We start from the raw sequence: 17,480 nt of genomic DNA, 5'->3' as shown, positions 1-17,480 counted from the left end.
TGGGCAGAAGGCTAGATGCCTGTTCCCCGCTCAGAACAGCCCTAAGCTAGTGCCCAACCTGCCTTTGGCAGCTTTTTCTGCCTGCTAAAGCTCTGCCAGGGTGAGGTTTGGCTGGAGGGCTCTGTGGCCATGGGACAAACCTTGGCTCAAGGAAAAGGGTGAATATTTAATCCCAAGCCACTGTCTGTGAGGCTGAAGTGTCTGCTGCCCTCTGCAGCTCTGTAGCCCCTTCAGACCACCCAGAACCTCTGGCACAGAAATTCCATGACTGTAATCTTTAGTCACTCATTCATACATGCCCTGCAACCTTTGCAGTGCCTCCTACAGAGTTCCCTCCTCGTGAATATTTACTAAAAGGCCCTTGAGGACAAGGATGGTCTGTTGCTATATGTGCAGCCCCTCAATTCTAATGAACTTCACAAAATTAAGATCAAATAGGACAATGAACCATATGGAGGTTGGCGCTAAAGACAGCCAGGTCGCCAGTATTGAGGCCTTGTCTGGTCTGAAGGAAATTCCATGTTCTGGGATCTAACGTCTTCTAAATTTAAACTGCTTCAGAAGCAGGTTGTCTTTGGACCCCAGACCTAGGAGCTATCTCTCTCAATGGATACGCAGGGGTTTTCTGAAAGGAACCATTCTAGGCCCTCAGAAGGGGCCTTGTGATACACGATTGATACAAAAGGCCCGGGAGAAGGTTGGATGCAGGAAACATTTCCATTGTCCAAACTCGCCCTCAGGTTTTCATCACCAGGAAGGTTTCTGAGATCACCTGTAAGCACCAACATTTCGGCCATGCCTTGAAGGAAGGCCAGGGAAACTTTCTGGAAAGGACAAGCCGTTGGTCTCCATCCTGGGTCTTCAGGATACTGGAGGAGAAGACGAATGGGGCAGGAAAATAAAAACCGGGGGTGTCTCCCCTTCTCTTTCCCTCCTGTCTTATTCCCACGTCCCCTGCCCTTCCAGCCACTCAGTGAGGCTGAGCGTCCAGCATCTATCACCGGATCCGGGGTCAGCCTTCTAAGGCGATAAAGCTTACAGACGGCAAGGCGGAGGAAGGAAGGAAGGAGAGAAGGGGAGAGAGGAAAAACATGAAAAAGGCTTGGTTAGGAGGAAGGAAGGGGAGAGCAAGGGGGTGGAACAATGCAGGCCCGAGGCCGCGGCGCGCGCACGGTTCCGGCGGCACGTCGGCCGCGCTCGCCCCGGGCGGCAGCTGCGCGGCGCAGCGGGTGGGGCTGAGTCACGGCCCCGGCCCGCGCCGCGCAGGGCGGGGGGCGGCCCTGGCTGGCATCTGCGGGCTGTTTTTTCTTTCCCCTTCCATTCCGGCTGTGTGCTCCCTCCCACGTAGGAGCTCAGGAAGCCGCACGTACCGCCGGGCGGCTCCCGCGTCCGTCCCCGGCGGCCGGCTGGGGGCGCCGCAGCCTCGCTGATGAGCCCGCGCGCGGCCCGCACGGCGCCGAGGTCTCGCGCCCCGGCCGGCTTCCCGGCGGAGTCCGAGCACTTGGCCGGAGCAGCTTCTCACTCGAACGCCGCGGCAGCCCCGGGGACCTCCTCGCTCAGACCGCCCGGCTCTCCCGGGCGCGCTTTCGCGCGGGGCCGCGAGCAGCTCCATAAGGTCTGGGGCTCGCGCAAGCCGGGGAACCCGGGTTCGCCCCCCTCTAGGGCTCCCCCTCTCCCACCCTGTGCAGTGGCCACGCGAGGCTGTACACCCGGTCTCCGCGAGGCCGTGGCCCGCACCCACCCGCGCGGCGGCCCCACCTCCCCACGCCAGGCGGCGAGACCCGGAGGCTCCCGGGCTGCCCAGGACCGGGCGCCCTCCCTTCCAAGACGCGTGACCCGAGAATGAATCAGCATCGAGGCAGTTTATTGGTTTGCTGTTTCGCATGTCACCCATTTAATGTAAATAGATTATACAGAGACGCGGTGTTTCCTTCTTCCACAAGAGGTAATCAGTCTCTTTCACGCAAACTCTCACGCACTCCACGCAGCAAACAATGTTACACCCCGCTGAGACATTCACTTATTAAGATACTGAGGAGGGGGACAATACCACTGCTTTAAAATGCCCTTAATACAATATATATATATAATATATATATAACGTACAAAAATATCTCTATATTTGAAGTTACCCCAAAAAAATCTTGACAGCAACAAACTTAAATATCGATAGTTACCTCTGTATAAACAACACGCATTGCACTTTTCCTCTCTAGGTTTTGGAAGGTTCAAGTAATAGTGGGGCTCGCGCCCCGGGGGCGACACCCTGTGATAAATGGTCTGGGGAGGCGCGGCTGTGGCTCAGGCCCTTGCCCGGGGGCGTCTCCGCGTTTCACTGTCTCCTCTCCGCCGGCTCGGAGCACACTCCCGGGGGCTCCTGTGCCCCTCCGCGCCCCCGGGGAGCCGGGGCCCGGCTAGGACGAAGGGACCGCGGCCTCCGAGGCGCGGGGACCCCGCAGTCCAGGCCCGCCGCCGGAAGGTGCATGCGGGACGCCCGGGCTTTGCGGGGCTGACCGGCCGGGTCGCCGAGGCGGGGAGGCTCCGCACGGGGAAGCCCTGCACCCCCGGAGGCGCCGTCCGAATGCAGATGCCACCGGGAGCCGCTGCCACAGGAACCTAGATCCCGGAGGACGGCGAGCGCCTGGCGGGGCGGGAGGCTGCCGCCGGGCGCGCCGGGAGCGCCGGGAACCGCGGAGTCCGGCCAGGGCTGGCCTCGGGCGGGGAGCGCCGGCGCCGGCGGCCGTAGCCCTGGGGGCTGATCTTGTCCCTGGGGGCGACGTCGTCCTTGTCCTTGTCGGTTAACTGGTAGATCTGGTGCGCCAGGTTCTGCACGGTGCACGTCCCGAAGCGACAGCCCGAGCTCCGCAGACCCTGGAATTTGTTCATACTCTGGCGGTAGCGCTTGACTCGGATGCGGGCGGCGTCCGGGCTGCTGCAGAGGGAGAGGAAGGCGAGTGAGACCCCATCAGGCAGGCCTGGGCCCCAGCCACCGGGAGCTGGGGCGTCCCGGACCAGCGGGGCTGGGGACGGCTGCTACTCGGTCCGACGACCCCGGGCAGGGTGGTGCGGGACGCGCCCCTCGCCGCGGCCGCGCCTGGCTCACCTGGTCTGGGAGCTGCGAGAGGGACCCTTCACGTCCTGAGGCTGAACGATGGTCTGCGCAGGCCCGGCCTTCACGTCGGCGAGCCCCGTGGGGTAGCTGCTGGACACCCGAAGTTCTCTCTTCGCACCACTTAGCGCCCATTTATTCCACCTAGAAAACACAAACGGACGCGATTCGCTGGGGTCCGGGCGAGGCGCCCAGCCCGTCGCTGCTCGAGTTCACTTGTAACCCCTCGGGACCCAGGGCCACTTTCCCTGACCGCCAGGCACAAGGAGAGGGAGGCTCTGCCTGCCACTCACTTCTTTTGGAACTCCGAGGCCACGTCGAGCCGGGCGGCGTCTGCGCCCAGGAAGGCGAGCGAGCTTAAGCACAGGAGGGCGACGGGGACCAGCTTCATCCCGGCAGCGACGCGAGGCGCAGACCCCTGGGAGAGAGAGGGGGGCGTGAGCTCCTGCACTGGCCGCGCCGCCCGGCAGGGCCCCGCCGCGGCCACGCTCGGCCCGGGTGCGCCGGGCTCAGGCGCTGATCTTCCCCGGGCGCGGAGGCCCCGCAGGGGAGGCCTCTGCCCAGTGCCAGGTTCCCTGCTCGACTCTTCAGAATGTGGCTGACAGAGCAGAGGGGACTGGAGCTCAGTTGTGTGGACGGGCTGGGCCCAGGATGTGGGAGGCACCCCGCGAAGGACTCCTCACCCAGCGCCCCCAGTCTCCCGCCAGGGCAAGGGCCGCTTCTTTCCGCGCTGCCTGCTGCACCTACCTGCTGAACGGGTGATCTGCCAAGTTCTGGGAGGAGAAAGTTCCAGACGGCGCTCTGGCAGTGGCAGAACCCCAACGTCCCAGCTGCAGTGAGAAAGCAGAGGTGGTAAGGCTCCAACTGTTTCGCCTAGTGTCACCAAGAAACCACTGAGCGGCTAGCCAGGCTCCCCAGCTTTATAGGCGCAGGGGGCGGGGCCTGGGCTGCCCTGCCGCCCGCCCCCTCTTCCCTCCAGCCTGCGCGCTCCGGCACTGGGCGCGCTCCCAGCTTGCCTGTGGGTGTGGGGTGTGGAGTTTGGGGTTTAGGGGTGGGAGCGTCCCTCATGCCCAGAGGGCTTAAGGATGAGCCCCAGGAGACTGGTACAGGCACTTCCACAGTGCTGACTCTGGGCACGCGGTTCACACCATAAGCCCGGGCAAAGTAGGGCCGGTACAACTCCTTGGGGTCTTTACCCAGGATCTACGCAGCCCAGAGCGCAAGGCCTCCTGGCATGGAACTGCAAGAGCCAGCGCGGGTACCACTTGGATGTGCCAAGCTCCGGCCCTCGGGAGCTGCGGCCTCGAGTGGACCGCGCCCTCTGCCGGCTCCGAGCCTGAGCCGCCGCGACCCCAGACTCCGTCGGAGCAGCAGGGCCAGGGCACAGCCTAGAGCAGCGGGGCTCGCTAACACCCACCCACCCAGCCTCCCCAGAGAGCGGCGGAGACTCCGGGGTTGTGGACTGGGCCAGTAAGATTTCGCAACAGGGGCAAGGCTCAGAAAGACTAGTTTGAGAATTGGGATCAGGGGGAGGGGGGGGAAGGTGTATCTTAAGTTTCAGAATTTGCATGCCTATTTGGAAATACAGGAATAACCAAAATTAGAAGAAAGATAACATTTCGGATTCCCCGCCCGCCCCCACCTTGTAATCCAATTATTCCATATAAGGTTACAGCCAGAGTCGCCCGGCTGCCCTCGGAGCCTTGGTACACCCACTCTAACCGGGAGGACTGCCGGGGCGCACACTAACGCGGCACCTGTTTCATGGCTTTACAGCTTAGAGAGCCCGGCCACATCCTGGTCTCCTTTAACTCTCACACGGACCCTTGAGTTAAGCGAGGAAGGTAACATTACTTTTCTCATTTCGCTAAGTGGAAAGCTGAAGTTCAAAGCGAATGTGTTTTCCCAACGTCACACCAAAGGTGGTAAGCGGTAGAGTCCTAGCTCGGCCCGTGGGCGGGCACGGCAGACTGGGGCGCGGCGTGGATTTTTTCTAAACGAGGGCCATCGTCTCGTCAAAGGGGAGCGGAGGGTGCTAGCCCCCGCCCAAGTATTTATGCCTGTTCAGGACGAATCGCCCCAAGCACGTTTGTCACCCCTTTGTACTCTTCCATCACTGCTTCTTGACTCCACTTTCTTATTTATCTTTTGGGGACCAAACTGGGGAGGGGACTCAGGCTCCCTACTTGAATGCGGGCCTCTGGTGTCCTATCACCTACTCCCCCAGGCGCAGGTCCTGGAGCCCAGGGCCTGGACTGGGAGGCCGAGGGCGCGAGGCCACTGGCACTCACTCTACGGCGATTCGCTGCATGAACCTGGGCGAGTCGCGTCCCTCCTCTGGTCTCCGCATCTGTGTGACATGCCCGCAGCAGGTCCTCGGCGTCCCGCCCGCTCTGCCATACTAGCTCTGCCATGCGGGGGAAGGCGGCGGAGCGCGGGCTGGGTCACGCGCGCCTTGCCTGGTCTGGGCCGCGCGCTCCTGGCTCGCCTTTTCACTCTCAGGACGGAACCCTGGACATTGCACCTGGGGAAGGGAAGGGCGTGCCAAAGTAATTTATTCTGCGGACTCTTCCCCCAGTCACCGGAGCGGACCGGAGTTTCAGCGGCGGGCGGGGGGCGGATTCCTAGCTCCGGTGCGGGAAGGGCGCGCGACGCCGAGGGTCAGACTGCGCGCCGCAGCTGGCTGGCTAGTGGGGGCCTCCCGGCCGGCCGCAGGTGGTCACCCGCGGACCCGGCTAGGCGGCGGGTCTGTCCCCAGCGCAGACAGCAGGTATTACTGCAAGTCTGCTTTGTCTCCCGGAGCCTCGCCATCCTGTTTTGTTTTTCTTACTTGTCTCCCATTTTCCATCTCTTTCTTTCAGTTAGTCCCCTGCAAGTCTGGCTCTTCGCACGGACCCTGTCCAGGACCGGCTGTCTATGTTGTCTGTGAGGATGCGACCCATTTGTCGCCAGCTTTCAGCTGGGTCCGCGCCAAAACAGGTTTTACTTTCATTTCCCCGGCGCGCGCCTCGGACTGCTGGGGAGGTCAAGGACAGCTGCGCGCCGGCCACCGCCGGGAAGGCCCCGTGGTCTGCATCCGTGCCTTCCAGCTCCCATCAGCGCTGGGAGGTTTGGGCTGGAGAGGACTCTGCTGCTGTACCTCGTTGCCTCCTGCGTCCTTTAGAAAAGCCCCTGATCCCACGCGGGGAAGCAGCTCTAGCTCCAGAATCACGGAGCTGCAAACTTCACGCTAATTTGGGTGAAGAACAAGCAAAGCAAACCCAGGAGTGTAGGCTCGGCTCTGCTCAGCCCGGGCCCAGTGTCTACGCCCCAGCGCGGTGGTCGTGCCAGAAGTTCCCCCCTGAGAGCCTTGGCACGCTCCTTATCAGCCCAGGTGCGCGCGTAGCTCTGGCACCGAGAGATCTGACGCTTGAGAACCCTGCCAATTCTTTCTTTAAAGTTCTGGATTGGCAGCGTGGGATTTTGCTAGCACATTCGTATGGGGGGGGGGGGGAGAGAAGGAGAGGCGCCGTGGGATATAATTCGAAAAAAGATATAAAATTTGCCAAATGTTGGCATCTAATCATCATAGAAGAAAAAATAATATTACTAGAATGCGTTTTCAGTTAAATGGTCAGATCCAGAAGGAAACCCCCAGCGGGAGTTCTGCTCCTGCTGATTTGTTAACGTGGGGTGTCATCCATCCAAGTTACAGTGATTATAGATTCTCACTGAGTACCAGGAAGAAAGGAAGGAAGTGAAGGAAGAAACATCTTTAAAATCTCACTGGCAAGAGAACAGAGAGAGAAACAAAGAAATTCTGGTTAATAAAAACCCATATATTTTGTGCCCAAGAATTTGCAAAAGGTCAGATTGTAAATAAACCCCAAAGCATTGTAATAAATTTGTGTATCCTGATATCATATATACAGAAGTACGACTGTGCTGAAGGCTGGTTGTATAATGCCTTCTTAATTTTTTCTTCACATTCCAACTGAATTATTTTTAGGCCCTAAATCCAAGCCTTGTTCTTAGTCATGTTTGGAGTTTAAAAAAAATTTGTGGTGGTGGTTTCTACAGCTAACACTGGACATAGTCCCTAAGGCCAGATTGACCACAATCAGGTCATGCAGAAAAGTAATGAGAAACAGTAAGTAATATTAATGACATTAATAAGAAAAAAAGTGAGTAGCTAAATGCATGCATAATTATTTCAGATGCTTCTTTTTCCAAAAAGGATATTTCATAATGTATTTATTATTCATATGGTTCAGAATGCCTCTGCTAACCTGAGGGCTTGTTTACCAAGTTCATTTGAAAACAGGGGTTAAGAAGCATCTTGGTGTCATAACACAAGTAGTTTAGAGAAAGGACACAATCAACTTTGTGAATTTGCTCACCCATAGGGAGAAATAAAGAAAGATACAAAACAAAGCTCAGGGCACTTTGGGGGGGTGTGTCTTTGACTTCTCAGAGGAGCTAATAAAATATAGGTCCATTCCAGAAGAATACACATGTACATAAACCAATTTAAAATACGCATACAATTTCGGGAGGTAAACCAAGTTAAGAATGCTGACACAGAATAAAAAGTACTGTTTCTATAGCATTAATTGGAGTGATGGAATCAGAAAGGGCAGTTAACATCTCTCTTTAGGGCATAATATTTTCCAGAGCATCAGCATGAAGAAAAGTAATGCTTTTGCTGACTAATTTTTGTGCTCCTGCACAAAACTGTAAAGAAAGTTGATACAGGACAAGTTAAAGAGAACACAGAGAAGATGGTTAACATATAGAAGCTTGTTATACTAACAGCTATAACCAAACAAGATGAAATGACTTGAAGATAAAGTTACTATTGATGGAACAATGAATGGCATACATAAATGGATTATAAAGGAGATGATTGGACCATTTGGGGTCATCTCTAGCCAATGACAATGGCTACCTGCCTCCAGGTAGGGATCCTATACTATCAGGTTAGAACCATTGGAATGAGGCAATTCTTATGTATGGGCCTGCATGATTTGAAAGTTCATTCATCCTTTAACAAATATTTACTGAGCATGTATTACATGCCTAGTTCTGTGCTAAGTACTGAGCACCCAGTAATCATCAACATGAACATCATTGTTGCCCTCAACAAGGTTACAGGATGGTGGGGTAGCCAGTCATAAACAAATCCTCATAGCAGTAAATATATGGTTATAAACTGTGGTAAGAATTCTGAAAGAAAAGCAAGACTAGGGGGAATCTAATGTTCCAAATGGAGGAAATGGCATGTACAAAGGCTTAGAGATGAGAAAGAATTTGGTACATTAGAGAGAATGAAAGGAGGCCAGTGTAGTTGGACTGTATCAAGTGAAGAAGAGTGATATGAAATTAAGTAGGTCATCAGGATCAGAGTAAATAGGACCTTTTGGGACATGATTAAAATTTTGCACTTTGCCCTGGCCAGTGTGACTCAGTGGTTAGAGCATCAGACTACACACCAAAGGGCCATGGGTTTGATTCCCAGTCAAGGGCACATACCTGTGTTTTGGGTTTGCTGTCAGCTCTGGGGCGGGGTGGGTGCAGGAGGCAACCAGTCTATGTGTCTCTCTCACATTGATGTTTCTCTCTCTTTCTCCCCCTCCCTCCCTTCCACTCTCTCTGAAAAGCAATGCAAAAAATATCCTCAGGTGAGGATAACAACACCAAAAAAATATTGCACTTTATTTATGGTGTGTGGAAAGCTATCAACAGGCTTAAAGAGGGGAGAGACATGACCTAATACATGTTTACGTAAAAGATCATTTTGGCTATTGAGTGCGGTTGAGCGAGGTTGAATGCAGTGGGATGGATTAGGGAGGAGCAAGAAGGGAAGCAGTGGTGGTGCCCTGGAGAGATTAGAGAGGGCCCAGTCCCCCCATAATCTCTATTAATCTACACCTGCACGCACGGGCGCACACACACTCACACACAAACACACACAGGCATACACACTCTCTCTCTTTCCACCCTAAGCTTCACCAGCAGTTTGCACCATGGACATGCACCCTGTTCAGTTGCACAGGGCCCCTCACTTGGTTTAATGCTCTGCTGTTACTGTTTTGAAATTTTTAATAATTTCTGAACAGTGTCCTACATTTTCATTTTGCATTGGGCTCGGCAAACTATGTAGCCAATCCTGCTTACTAAATAAACATGCAATCTAAGTAAAAGCCCTGCAATCTTGCACAGCACCTATTTATACTGTAGCCACTAACATCAGGGGTACTTCATACGAGTGTCAAAATTCAACTAGTTATATGATCACACGTGTGAAAGCAACTGCTTGACAATTTCTAATAGCCATCTCTGAAACAGTCTTCTCACACCCTGAACGTACATAAACCCAAGGTAGAAACAGTGTGTTTACTATACAAATTTAATTTGAATGAAGTGTTCATACCTCACTTACTATCCTTAAGTTTTACCTATATGGAAAGCCTGGAACCACCAGTGAAACAGGGAAGCCAGTTAGGATGCTATTGCAATAGTTAAGGTGGAAGGCGATAGTGGCTCTGGCTAGTAGGGTGGCAGTAAGGGTGGAGAGAAGTGCACATATTTGGGAAGTAGAATCAATAGGACTGAGTGATGAATGTGGAGCTAAGAGAGAGGCAGGTGTCAGGGGTAACAATCATTATCTTTCTCACTTAGGCAACTGAGTGACTGATGTGGCAACGGATCAGGGAATTTTCTGCCACAGCTACTTAGTCTCCTTTGTTACTGGTTGGTAGAGGCCATTTGAAGAGGCCCTGGCCCTGCCTGTGGACATTTGGTCAAGTCGCACTCTCTTACCACTGTTCTGAAGTGTAGTGGCTAACCACAGGAAACACTTGAAATGACTGTACAGATTAACCACTTACTCCACGACAGTCAACTGTAGGAGGAGTGGGCTGATAGTTCTTGCTCACTAGTAATTGCCTCCTTTCTGTCTTCTAAAGCATAAAAGGAAGGCATCTGCTCTGAGCATGTCATCATTGTGTTGCATAGTTTTTTGCCCTTTCTGCTCACTGTTTTATAAATTTTAGTCCTCAATGTGTTTATTGATTTTAGAGAAATATTGATGTGAGAGAAACATAGATTGGTTGCCTCCTCTAAGCACCCCGACTTGGGATCAAATTTGCAGCCTACATGTGTGCCCCGACTGGGAATCGACCCCTCAACCTTTTGGTGCATGGGACGACACTAGAAACCAACTGAGCCACCTGGCCAGGGCTAGGTCCTCACTCTTTGATAAAAGGTGTTGGTGATTATCTTGGGATAGTCTGACCTACAGCCAACCTCAGGAATCTGGCTGCCTTGTCAGGGCTCATCAGTGTCATCAGACTGGTAGCTGTTGGCTGGAAAGCAAAGCATAGCTCTAGTGTACGCTAAATATGTTCATGTGTATGTACAAACACACAGTGCCTTTCTACATATACTTGGGATATGTCAAAATCCTTAAGCTTTAAAACACTTTTTAAAAAAATGTTTTATTTTTATAAATATGTGAGATTTTTTTCATTGATTTAAGGGAGAGAGGAAGGGAGAGAGAGAAAGGGCTCCCCAACTAGGGATCTAACTTGCAATCTGGATATGTGCCCCCTCAAACTGGTGACCTTTCAGTGTACAGGATGATGCTCAACCAAACGAGCCACACTAACACTTTTTTAAGAGCTAAAAAACACTTCTTTAAAAAATATTTTTTTATTTTTCAAATACAGTTGCTGTGCAACATTATATTAGTTGAGAAATCAGCTCCCTTGTAGGTAACTAACTGCTTTTCCCTTGTGGCTTTTAAGATTCTCCCTTTGTCGCCCCGCCGGGCGTGGCTCAGCGGTTGAGCATCGACCTAGGATCCAGGCGATCGGGGTTCGATTCCTGGTCAGGGCACATGCCCGGGCTGTGGGCTCAGATCAGTGACTCTCTCATCATTGATGTTTCTATTTCTCTTTCTCTCTCCTTTCCTCTCTCTGAAATCAATAAAGATATATTAAAAAAAAAAAAAAAAGATTCTCTCTTTGTCTTTAACCGCTTGCCTCTTAATTATGATGTATCTTGGTGTGGGTCTCTTTGGGTTCATCTTATTTGGGACTCTCTGTGCTTCCTAGACTTGTGTTTTGTTTTGTTTTTCGTTCACCAGGCTAAGGAAGTTTTCAGGCATTATTTTTTCAAATAGGTTCAGAATGTCCCTGAAATTGCTATGTTACAGCAACCTTTTGATTCACATATGGTGACTCTTCCTTTTATAATGCATTTTGAGGGGATATCAGCAGCCACCAACACGGTGTGGTCTTTTCTGAAGAGGCAGGATCCTTTGTAAATCAAAGAAGAATCTGTTAAGGAAACTAATTTATAATTTGCATTGTCTGGTTATACAAAAAACTCTTGAACAACTTCGGTTCTTCTGGAACTGTTGAGACGTGCTCTTTGAATACAGAATGTGCTGGGCACCTCTCTCTGTATTCTGAATATGCATGTGTGTTGTGGTGGGAGTAGGGGAATTGGGGGCCCTCACTTGGTCTTTCTCTGTTGTTTTTTCCAGGACAAAGCCAAAGGCCCTTTGTTAGCTGGCCACCCCTGTCACCTTTTTTCCCTAGTTCTTTCCCCAGGGCCATAGGAAGCGTGATTCCCTAAATTCCCCACTCCAACTCCTCTGTGCCCAGAGCTGGGGACCAACTCAGAAGTGTCATCTCTCTCTGAACACAGATTCCCCTGCAGTGGGGAAGGCAGCAAGGACTGAGCAAATTGAGTGATCCTGGGCCAGAGAGGTCTGTAAGGAAGGTGTTCAGCCTGAAAGGTGTTCAGCCAGTTGGTTGTAAGTTACTTGTTGGCACCTGCTGAAATGCTGCCACTTGACAACCCCCCCCCCAAAGACTGACTAATTACACATTACACATGGCAGGTTCTAGACTGAAGGGGGAGAGAGCTGCTTTCAAGGCCACCACATGCCTGTGCTCCCAGCCCAACCCTATATGCCTTGTGTTTAGTTTGTTCTTTTGTGACATGAGACCTCAAGAAACCAATAAAGCAGCATGTTTGAGAAGGACAAAAAGGCTTAGGGTGCCCACCCATATGGGGGGGGGGCTGCAAGAAGCCTTTGCTAGGGAAAAAAAATCAAATAGGTTCTTGATCTATTGCTCCCTCTCTTCTCCTCCTGGTATCCCTTTGATGTGGATGCTGTTATGTTTGATGTTGTCCTAGAGGTCCCTTAAACTACTGTCATTTTTCAAATCCTTTTTTCTTTTTGCTACTCTGATTGGGTGTTTTCTGCTACCTTGTCTTTCAGGTCACTGATTCAATTCTCTGCTTCATCTAATCTGTTGATTCCTTCTAGTGTGTTCTTCATTTCAGATATTGTATCCTTCATTTGACTTGCTCTTTTTTATGGTTTCTATGTCTTTTCTTATGCTATTGATCTTCTCACTAAGTTTCTTGAGCATCCTTATAACCACTGTTTTGAACTTTGTACCTGGTAGTTTGCTCCCTCTGTTTCATTTAGTTTTTTTAGGAATTTTGTTTTGTTTTGTTTTCATTTGGGACATGCTTCTTTGTCTCCCCATTTTGTCTGCCTCTCTGTGTTGGTTTCTGTGTATTATGTAGATCTGCTATGTCTCCTGATCTTGGTAGGGTGGACTTATGTAGTAGGTGTCCTGTAGGGCCTAGTGGTGCAGACTCCCTGGTCACTGAAGCTGGGCACTACAGGTGTGCACCTTGCGTGAGCTATATGTGCCCTCCTGTTGTAGTTAAAACTTGATTGCTGTTGGCACATCAATGGGAGGGCCAATAGGCTAAGAGGACTGACCATGACTACAGAGGAGGAGCTCCTGTGCAGGGGCTTACCCCATGGAGCATGATTTGCTTCAGCAGGGCTCTCAAGCCTGCCAAGTCCAACCCTTGAGTGTGTCACTCATGGAGGTGGTTGGGTGGTGCTCCAGTATTTCCCGAAGCTGGCCTCCAAGTGCTCTGGGTCTAGGGCCTCCTGAGAGGTGCAGACCAAGGTCAGCCGCCACCTGTGCCCTGCCCAGGGGCCACCCAGTATGAGCTACAAAGTGATCTGCAGGTGGCTGCTACTTGTGCTGGGTTTGGAGATGTCCAGGAGAGGCCAAGATGTGAACCGAGGCTGGCTGCCACTAGTGCCAGGCCTGAGGCCACTTAGTAAGAGGCACAGAGCATGCTGAGGCCAGATGCTGCTTATTTGGAGTTTGTGAACATTTGAAGACAACACATTTAAAAAGACCGCTGTGACAGCCTCTGCCTGTGCAATGGCTCTTGAGAGAGTGGCTTCCAGTGACACCTCGACCTCCTCCACCTTCTCTCCCTCCACCATCTCCACATCTGAGTGGTCTGGAACTGAAAAGCCAGGCCCAAGCCACAGCACGTCTAAACACTGCATGACTGCCCAGCTGTGCTGCGCATGGTCCTGGAGGCACTGCAGGCAGGAGGGCAGTGCCTAGTCACCTCAGTGGTGGCCATCAAGGTTTAGAAAGTACCCTACATTAGATGCCATTTGACTTAAGTACCCCCTGAAATGGATCTTGGACACTAGCATACAATGTGGCCTCCTCATGAGGCTCACAGACTTCAAGGCCAATGAGGCCACTGGTAGCTTAAAATTAGTTCCCAAGCACACACCCCACCCCCACGAAAGGGAAAGTGAAAGGGGAAAGGGAGAGGAAAGGGGAAAGGGAGGGGAAAGGGGAAAGGGGGCTGCAAGGCAAGAGTGGGCAAGGCCAGGAAGGCCCCTTGACAAGCAGAGAAAGCCTCCCTATACCAGTGGGTCCCATGGGAAGTCAAAGGTCCAAGGCAGAAAGAGCAGCCCAGCAGATGCCAAGGCCCAAAGGAAAACCAAAGCTGGGAGTCAGAGTTCAAAACTCATAATCACCAACGGCGAGAATGGTGCTATGACTGGGAGCAAAGTCCCGAAAGAGGCCACTGCTCAGGGGGCTGGGAAGGGCTGAAAGCTCTTCTCCTCCTAAGGAGAGTGGGTCCAAGACCGTATCTGTACCACTGGCCAGGAAGACAGAAGTCCCTAAGGGCACAGCCACCAAGTCCTGGTCATCCAAAGGGGCCAGTATGAAGGCAGAAGCCAAGTGCTAGAGGCTGGGTGGAGAGAGACTAAGATTCTATTGGAGTTTTTATTCTCCAACAAACCATCACTCTATTTTACTGAAACCCATTTATCGATAAAGATCCTCCCCAAAATAAGTAAAATGGGAGCCCTACCTCATGTCATACATAAAAATTAATTCAAAATAGATCAATGGCCTTAATACAAAAGCTAAACTATTGTGGGGTAGGAACAAACTTTCCTCTACCCTTAAGGTTCTTCTGGTTGGTCTATTAATTAAATAGACATGAGACAGATTAGCAAGAGGAAATAACCAAATTTAATATATACATATGTATGGGAACCCCACATACATGAAAGAGCCAGAGACCCCACATGCAGGAGAGCTTCAGAGATAGAAAGGGGATTGAGATATGTAAGACATCCTGAACTAGGGATGAAGTAAGGTGCCTTGCAGACTTCAAAAGGTCATTGCAGGATGATAAGAGCAGACCTTTAGTAAACGGAAGTTTGCCCTGCCCTATAGATAGGTCAAAAGAATTTACCTCTTTTTTTTTTAATTAAATTTTTTTTTAATTTAATGATTTTACAGAGAGAGGGAAAGAGACACGGGGGGGGGGGCGGAGAGAAACATTGATTTGTTGTTCCTCTTATTGATGCATTCATTGGCTGATTTTTGTATAAGCCCTCACTGGGGATTGAACCTGTAACCTTGGTTTATTGGGACAACATTCTAACCAACTGAGCTACCCAGACAGGGCTAAGAAGTTCTCTCTTGTAATCTCTTATGGGCAAGGCTTCTAATTCAAGTTTTTCTAGGTCTTTAGTGTTGGGGGCAGAAGTTTCTCTTGAGCCTGTGGCTAAAGTTACCTTTAGGTCAAAACAATCTACATATCATAGAGGCACATCATGGGGTGACTCATTCGGGACCCACACACTATGATACTTCTAGAAGAAAACATAAGAATGAATATTCATGACCTTGGATTTGGCAATGGATCCTTAGGTATGACACCAAAAGCACAGGAAACAAGAAAGGACTTTATATGGTATATACATACAATGGAGTATTATTATTCCGCCATAAAAGAATGGAATATAGATACATATTACAATGTGTATGAAGCTTAAAAATATTATACTAAATGAAATAAAGAAAAAACACCAGACACCAAAGGTCACATATTGTATGATGGAATTTATATGGAATATCTATAATAGGTGTTAAAAATAAAAATCCAACCAAGTGAATTAAAAAATCTAATTGGCTTTAATTGATTCATGAATTAGGCAACAACTAGAAGAGTGCTCTGAGGGGTTACACAAATGGGAGGTTTTTATAGAAAGGAGGTTGAGAGGCAAGAGCGCTATTAACAAAAGAAAATAAAGGATCATTCTTAGGCTCTCACATCTTTTCTTTGAGGGGCGAGTAAAAGAAGGGTTTTTATCACGCAGATTGCCTCTTCTCTCTATGGGCTGTGGAGAGGGCGAATGTGACAGATTACCTCACTGGTGCTTTACCAGACAGTTCCATACTGGTCCATTATGTTTCTGGGAGAGGCTGAAACTGCAGTTAGATCAGGTATTAAATCTAGGTTTGGTATCATGGGCTTTTAGCATGAGTGTCCCCATTTTGGGCCTGTGGTTTTTTTTCTTTAACATAGGTAAATCCATAGAGACAGAGAGCAAATTAGTGGTTACCAGGGGCTTGGGGAAGGGGAAATGGGAGTGACTGCTTAATGGGTATGGGATTTTCTTTTGGGTGATGAAAACATTTTGGAACTAGATAGAGGTGATAGTTGCACAACACTGTGAGTGTACTTAATACCTCTCTGCACTGTACACTTTAAAAGGGTTAATTTTGTGATATGTAAATTTCACCTTAATTTTAAAAAAGTAAAATGGGGAAGGAACTTGACAGCTGCCTTAAAAATCTGAAAGATTTTTAGTTTTTTCTGGGTAGTTCCAGAGAGCAAAATCAGGGGAAGTTACAACTATGACATAATAAGGAAGAACTTACCATGGAAGAACTAGCAAAGGTCTGTAATACAGTGGAACCCACAGCCTCCAAGGAAGTAACAACACTGCTCTTTACTGAAAGTGATCAAATTGGATGATGAGCTTTCAGGGAAGCTATAGAGAGGATTCTTACATGAGGAGTGATTTATGCTTTCTTTGTTTAATTATTTTCAAGATGAATCTGTTATCTTTCCTCCACCCCTACAGTAAGGCTGATTTCAGTTTGACAACAAGCAATTTGCAAATACACTCCTAGAGTGTAAATATTCCTTCCTGGGAGTTTAAATTCTTCTAGGGCAGCCCAACCCTCTCAAACTGCAGATGAAGAAAGTGTGACACAGAAAGGAAATGATCAACTGCAGTAAACTTTCAGGAGCTGAGACACTCAGCTCTCTGGACGCCCAGTTCAGAGTTCCAGCCACTGCAGCTTCCTCCTGGTAGTTGGAGAAACTGTACAGTCACTGACTAAAAATACTTGTTAAGCATTTACCAGACACTTTGCTAAGACATATGTAAATGGTAAGGGTTAAGTTCCCAATTAATAATGACTAGCGATAAGCAGCCATGAAGCTGATCACATCTGCAAACCATGGAGATTCCCAAAACTTCAGTCTCCCACGTGTAACATATCCCGCTTCTAACACTTCGTGAGATACGAACAGATGGCCGGACGTCTGGGTGTCTCACCAGCCAGATTCGATATGATCAATAAGAGGTGCAGCAGAAAGGAAAGCGACCTAGATACTTCTTAGGTCAGGGGACGAGGCTCAGTAATTCCTCTTGATCGCGCGCTTGAGCAGGCAGTTGGAGGTCACCCCCATCCCGCTGCCAGGGCCCCGGACTGCGGCGGGAGGAGCGCGCGAGGCGGGAGGGGCTCCCGGGGGGGCGGGCTCCCCGGACGGCTGCCCCCGCCAGCTCCGGAGGGTCCCGGGGATCCGCGATCCTGCGCGGGCCCCGCCCCGCCGGGCCTCCGGGGAACCCCGGCCCCCCGGCACTGCGGTCCGGGACGCCTCTCGAGACTGCGCCAGAGCCTCGGCCGCCCCCCTGCCGGGCGGCATGTTCCTGACATTCCCGTCCACACAACATAAACAGGAAACGTGCCGCGAAAGCCCCGGCGGTGCGAATTCCGCGCTGCCAGCCCAGGGCGGGAGAATCTGGTCTTTGGGGGTGGGGGTGAAGGGAAGCAGCAAACTTCCTCAGGGGATCCCTCAACCATCCCTGTCTCTTCGTATCAAATCCAGAAAGAGCTGAGAAGGCGGAAGGAAGGACAGACACCCTGCTTTAGGAAAACCGGAG

General features: G+C 50.8%; 1 protein-coding gene across 2 annotated transcripts; it reads right to left on the bottom strand.

Moving 5' to 3' along the window:
* Positions 1-1,843: 1,843 nt before the first annotated feature.
* On the bottom strand, positions 1,844-5,986 carry ADM (adrenomedullin). Of its 2 annotated transcripts, none has more exons than XM_081153623.1 (6): positions 5,940-5,986; positions 5,425-5,633; positions 3,857-3,939; positions 3,403-3,527; positions 3,104-3,253; positions 1,844-2,932 (listed from the first exon to the last, which is right to left on the bottom strand). In XM_081153623.1, the coding sequence occupies exons 1-6, from the start codon at positions 5,948-5,950 to the stop codon at positions 2,617-2,619; spliced, it is 894 nt and encodes a 297-aa protein (XP_081009749.1). In that variant the 5' UTR covers positions 5,951-5,986; the 3' UTR covers positions 1,844-2,616. The 2 variants fall into 2 exon arrangements, with proteins under 2 accessions (XP_081009749.1, XP_081009750.1); XM_081153624.1 differs by having other exon boundaries at positions 1,844-2,929.
* Between the last annotated feature and the right edge of the window lie 11,494 nt (positions 5,987-17,480).

Source organism: Miniopterus schreibersii, assembly GCF_964146895.1.
Source record: "Miniopterus schreibersii genome assembly, chromosome: 12".
Classification (NCBI taxonomy): Eukaryota; Metazoa; Chordata; class Mammalia; order Chiroptera; family Miniopteridae; genus Miniopterus; species Miniopterus schreibersii.
Note: the sequence above shows the minus strand (reverse complement) of the source record. Positions and strands in the feature narration are given on the sequence as shown.

Coding starts and splice junctions, on each gene's coding strand:
- ADM (XM_081153623.1), bottom strand. Junction 3,528..3,856: donor GCAGATCACCCGTTCAGCAG/GTAGGTGCAGCA, acceptor TCTCTCTCCCAG/GGGTCTGCGCCTCGCGTCGC. Junction 2,933..3,103: donor TCTCGCAGCTCCCAGACCAG/GTGAGCCAGGCG, acceptor CTCCCTCTGCAG/CAGCCCGGACGCCGCCCGCA.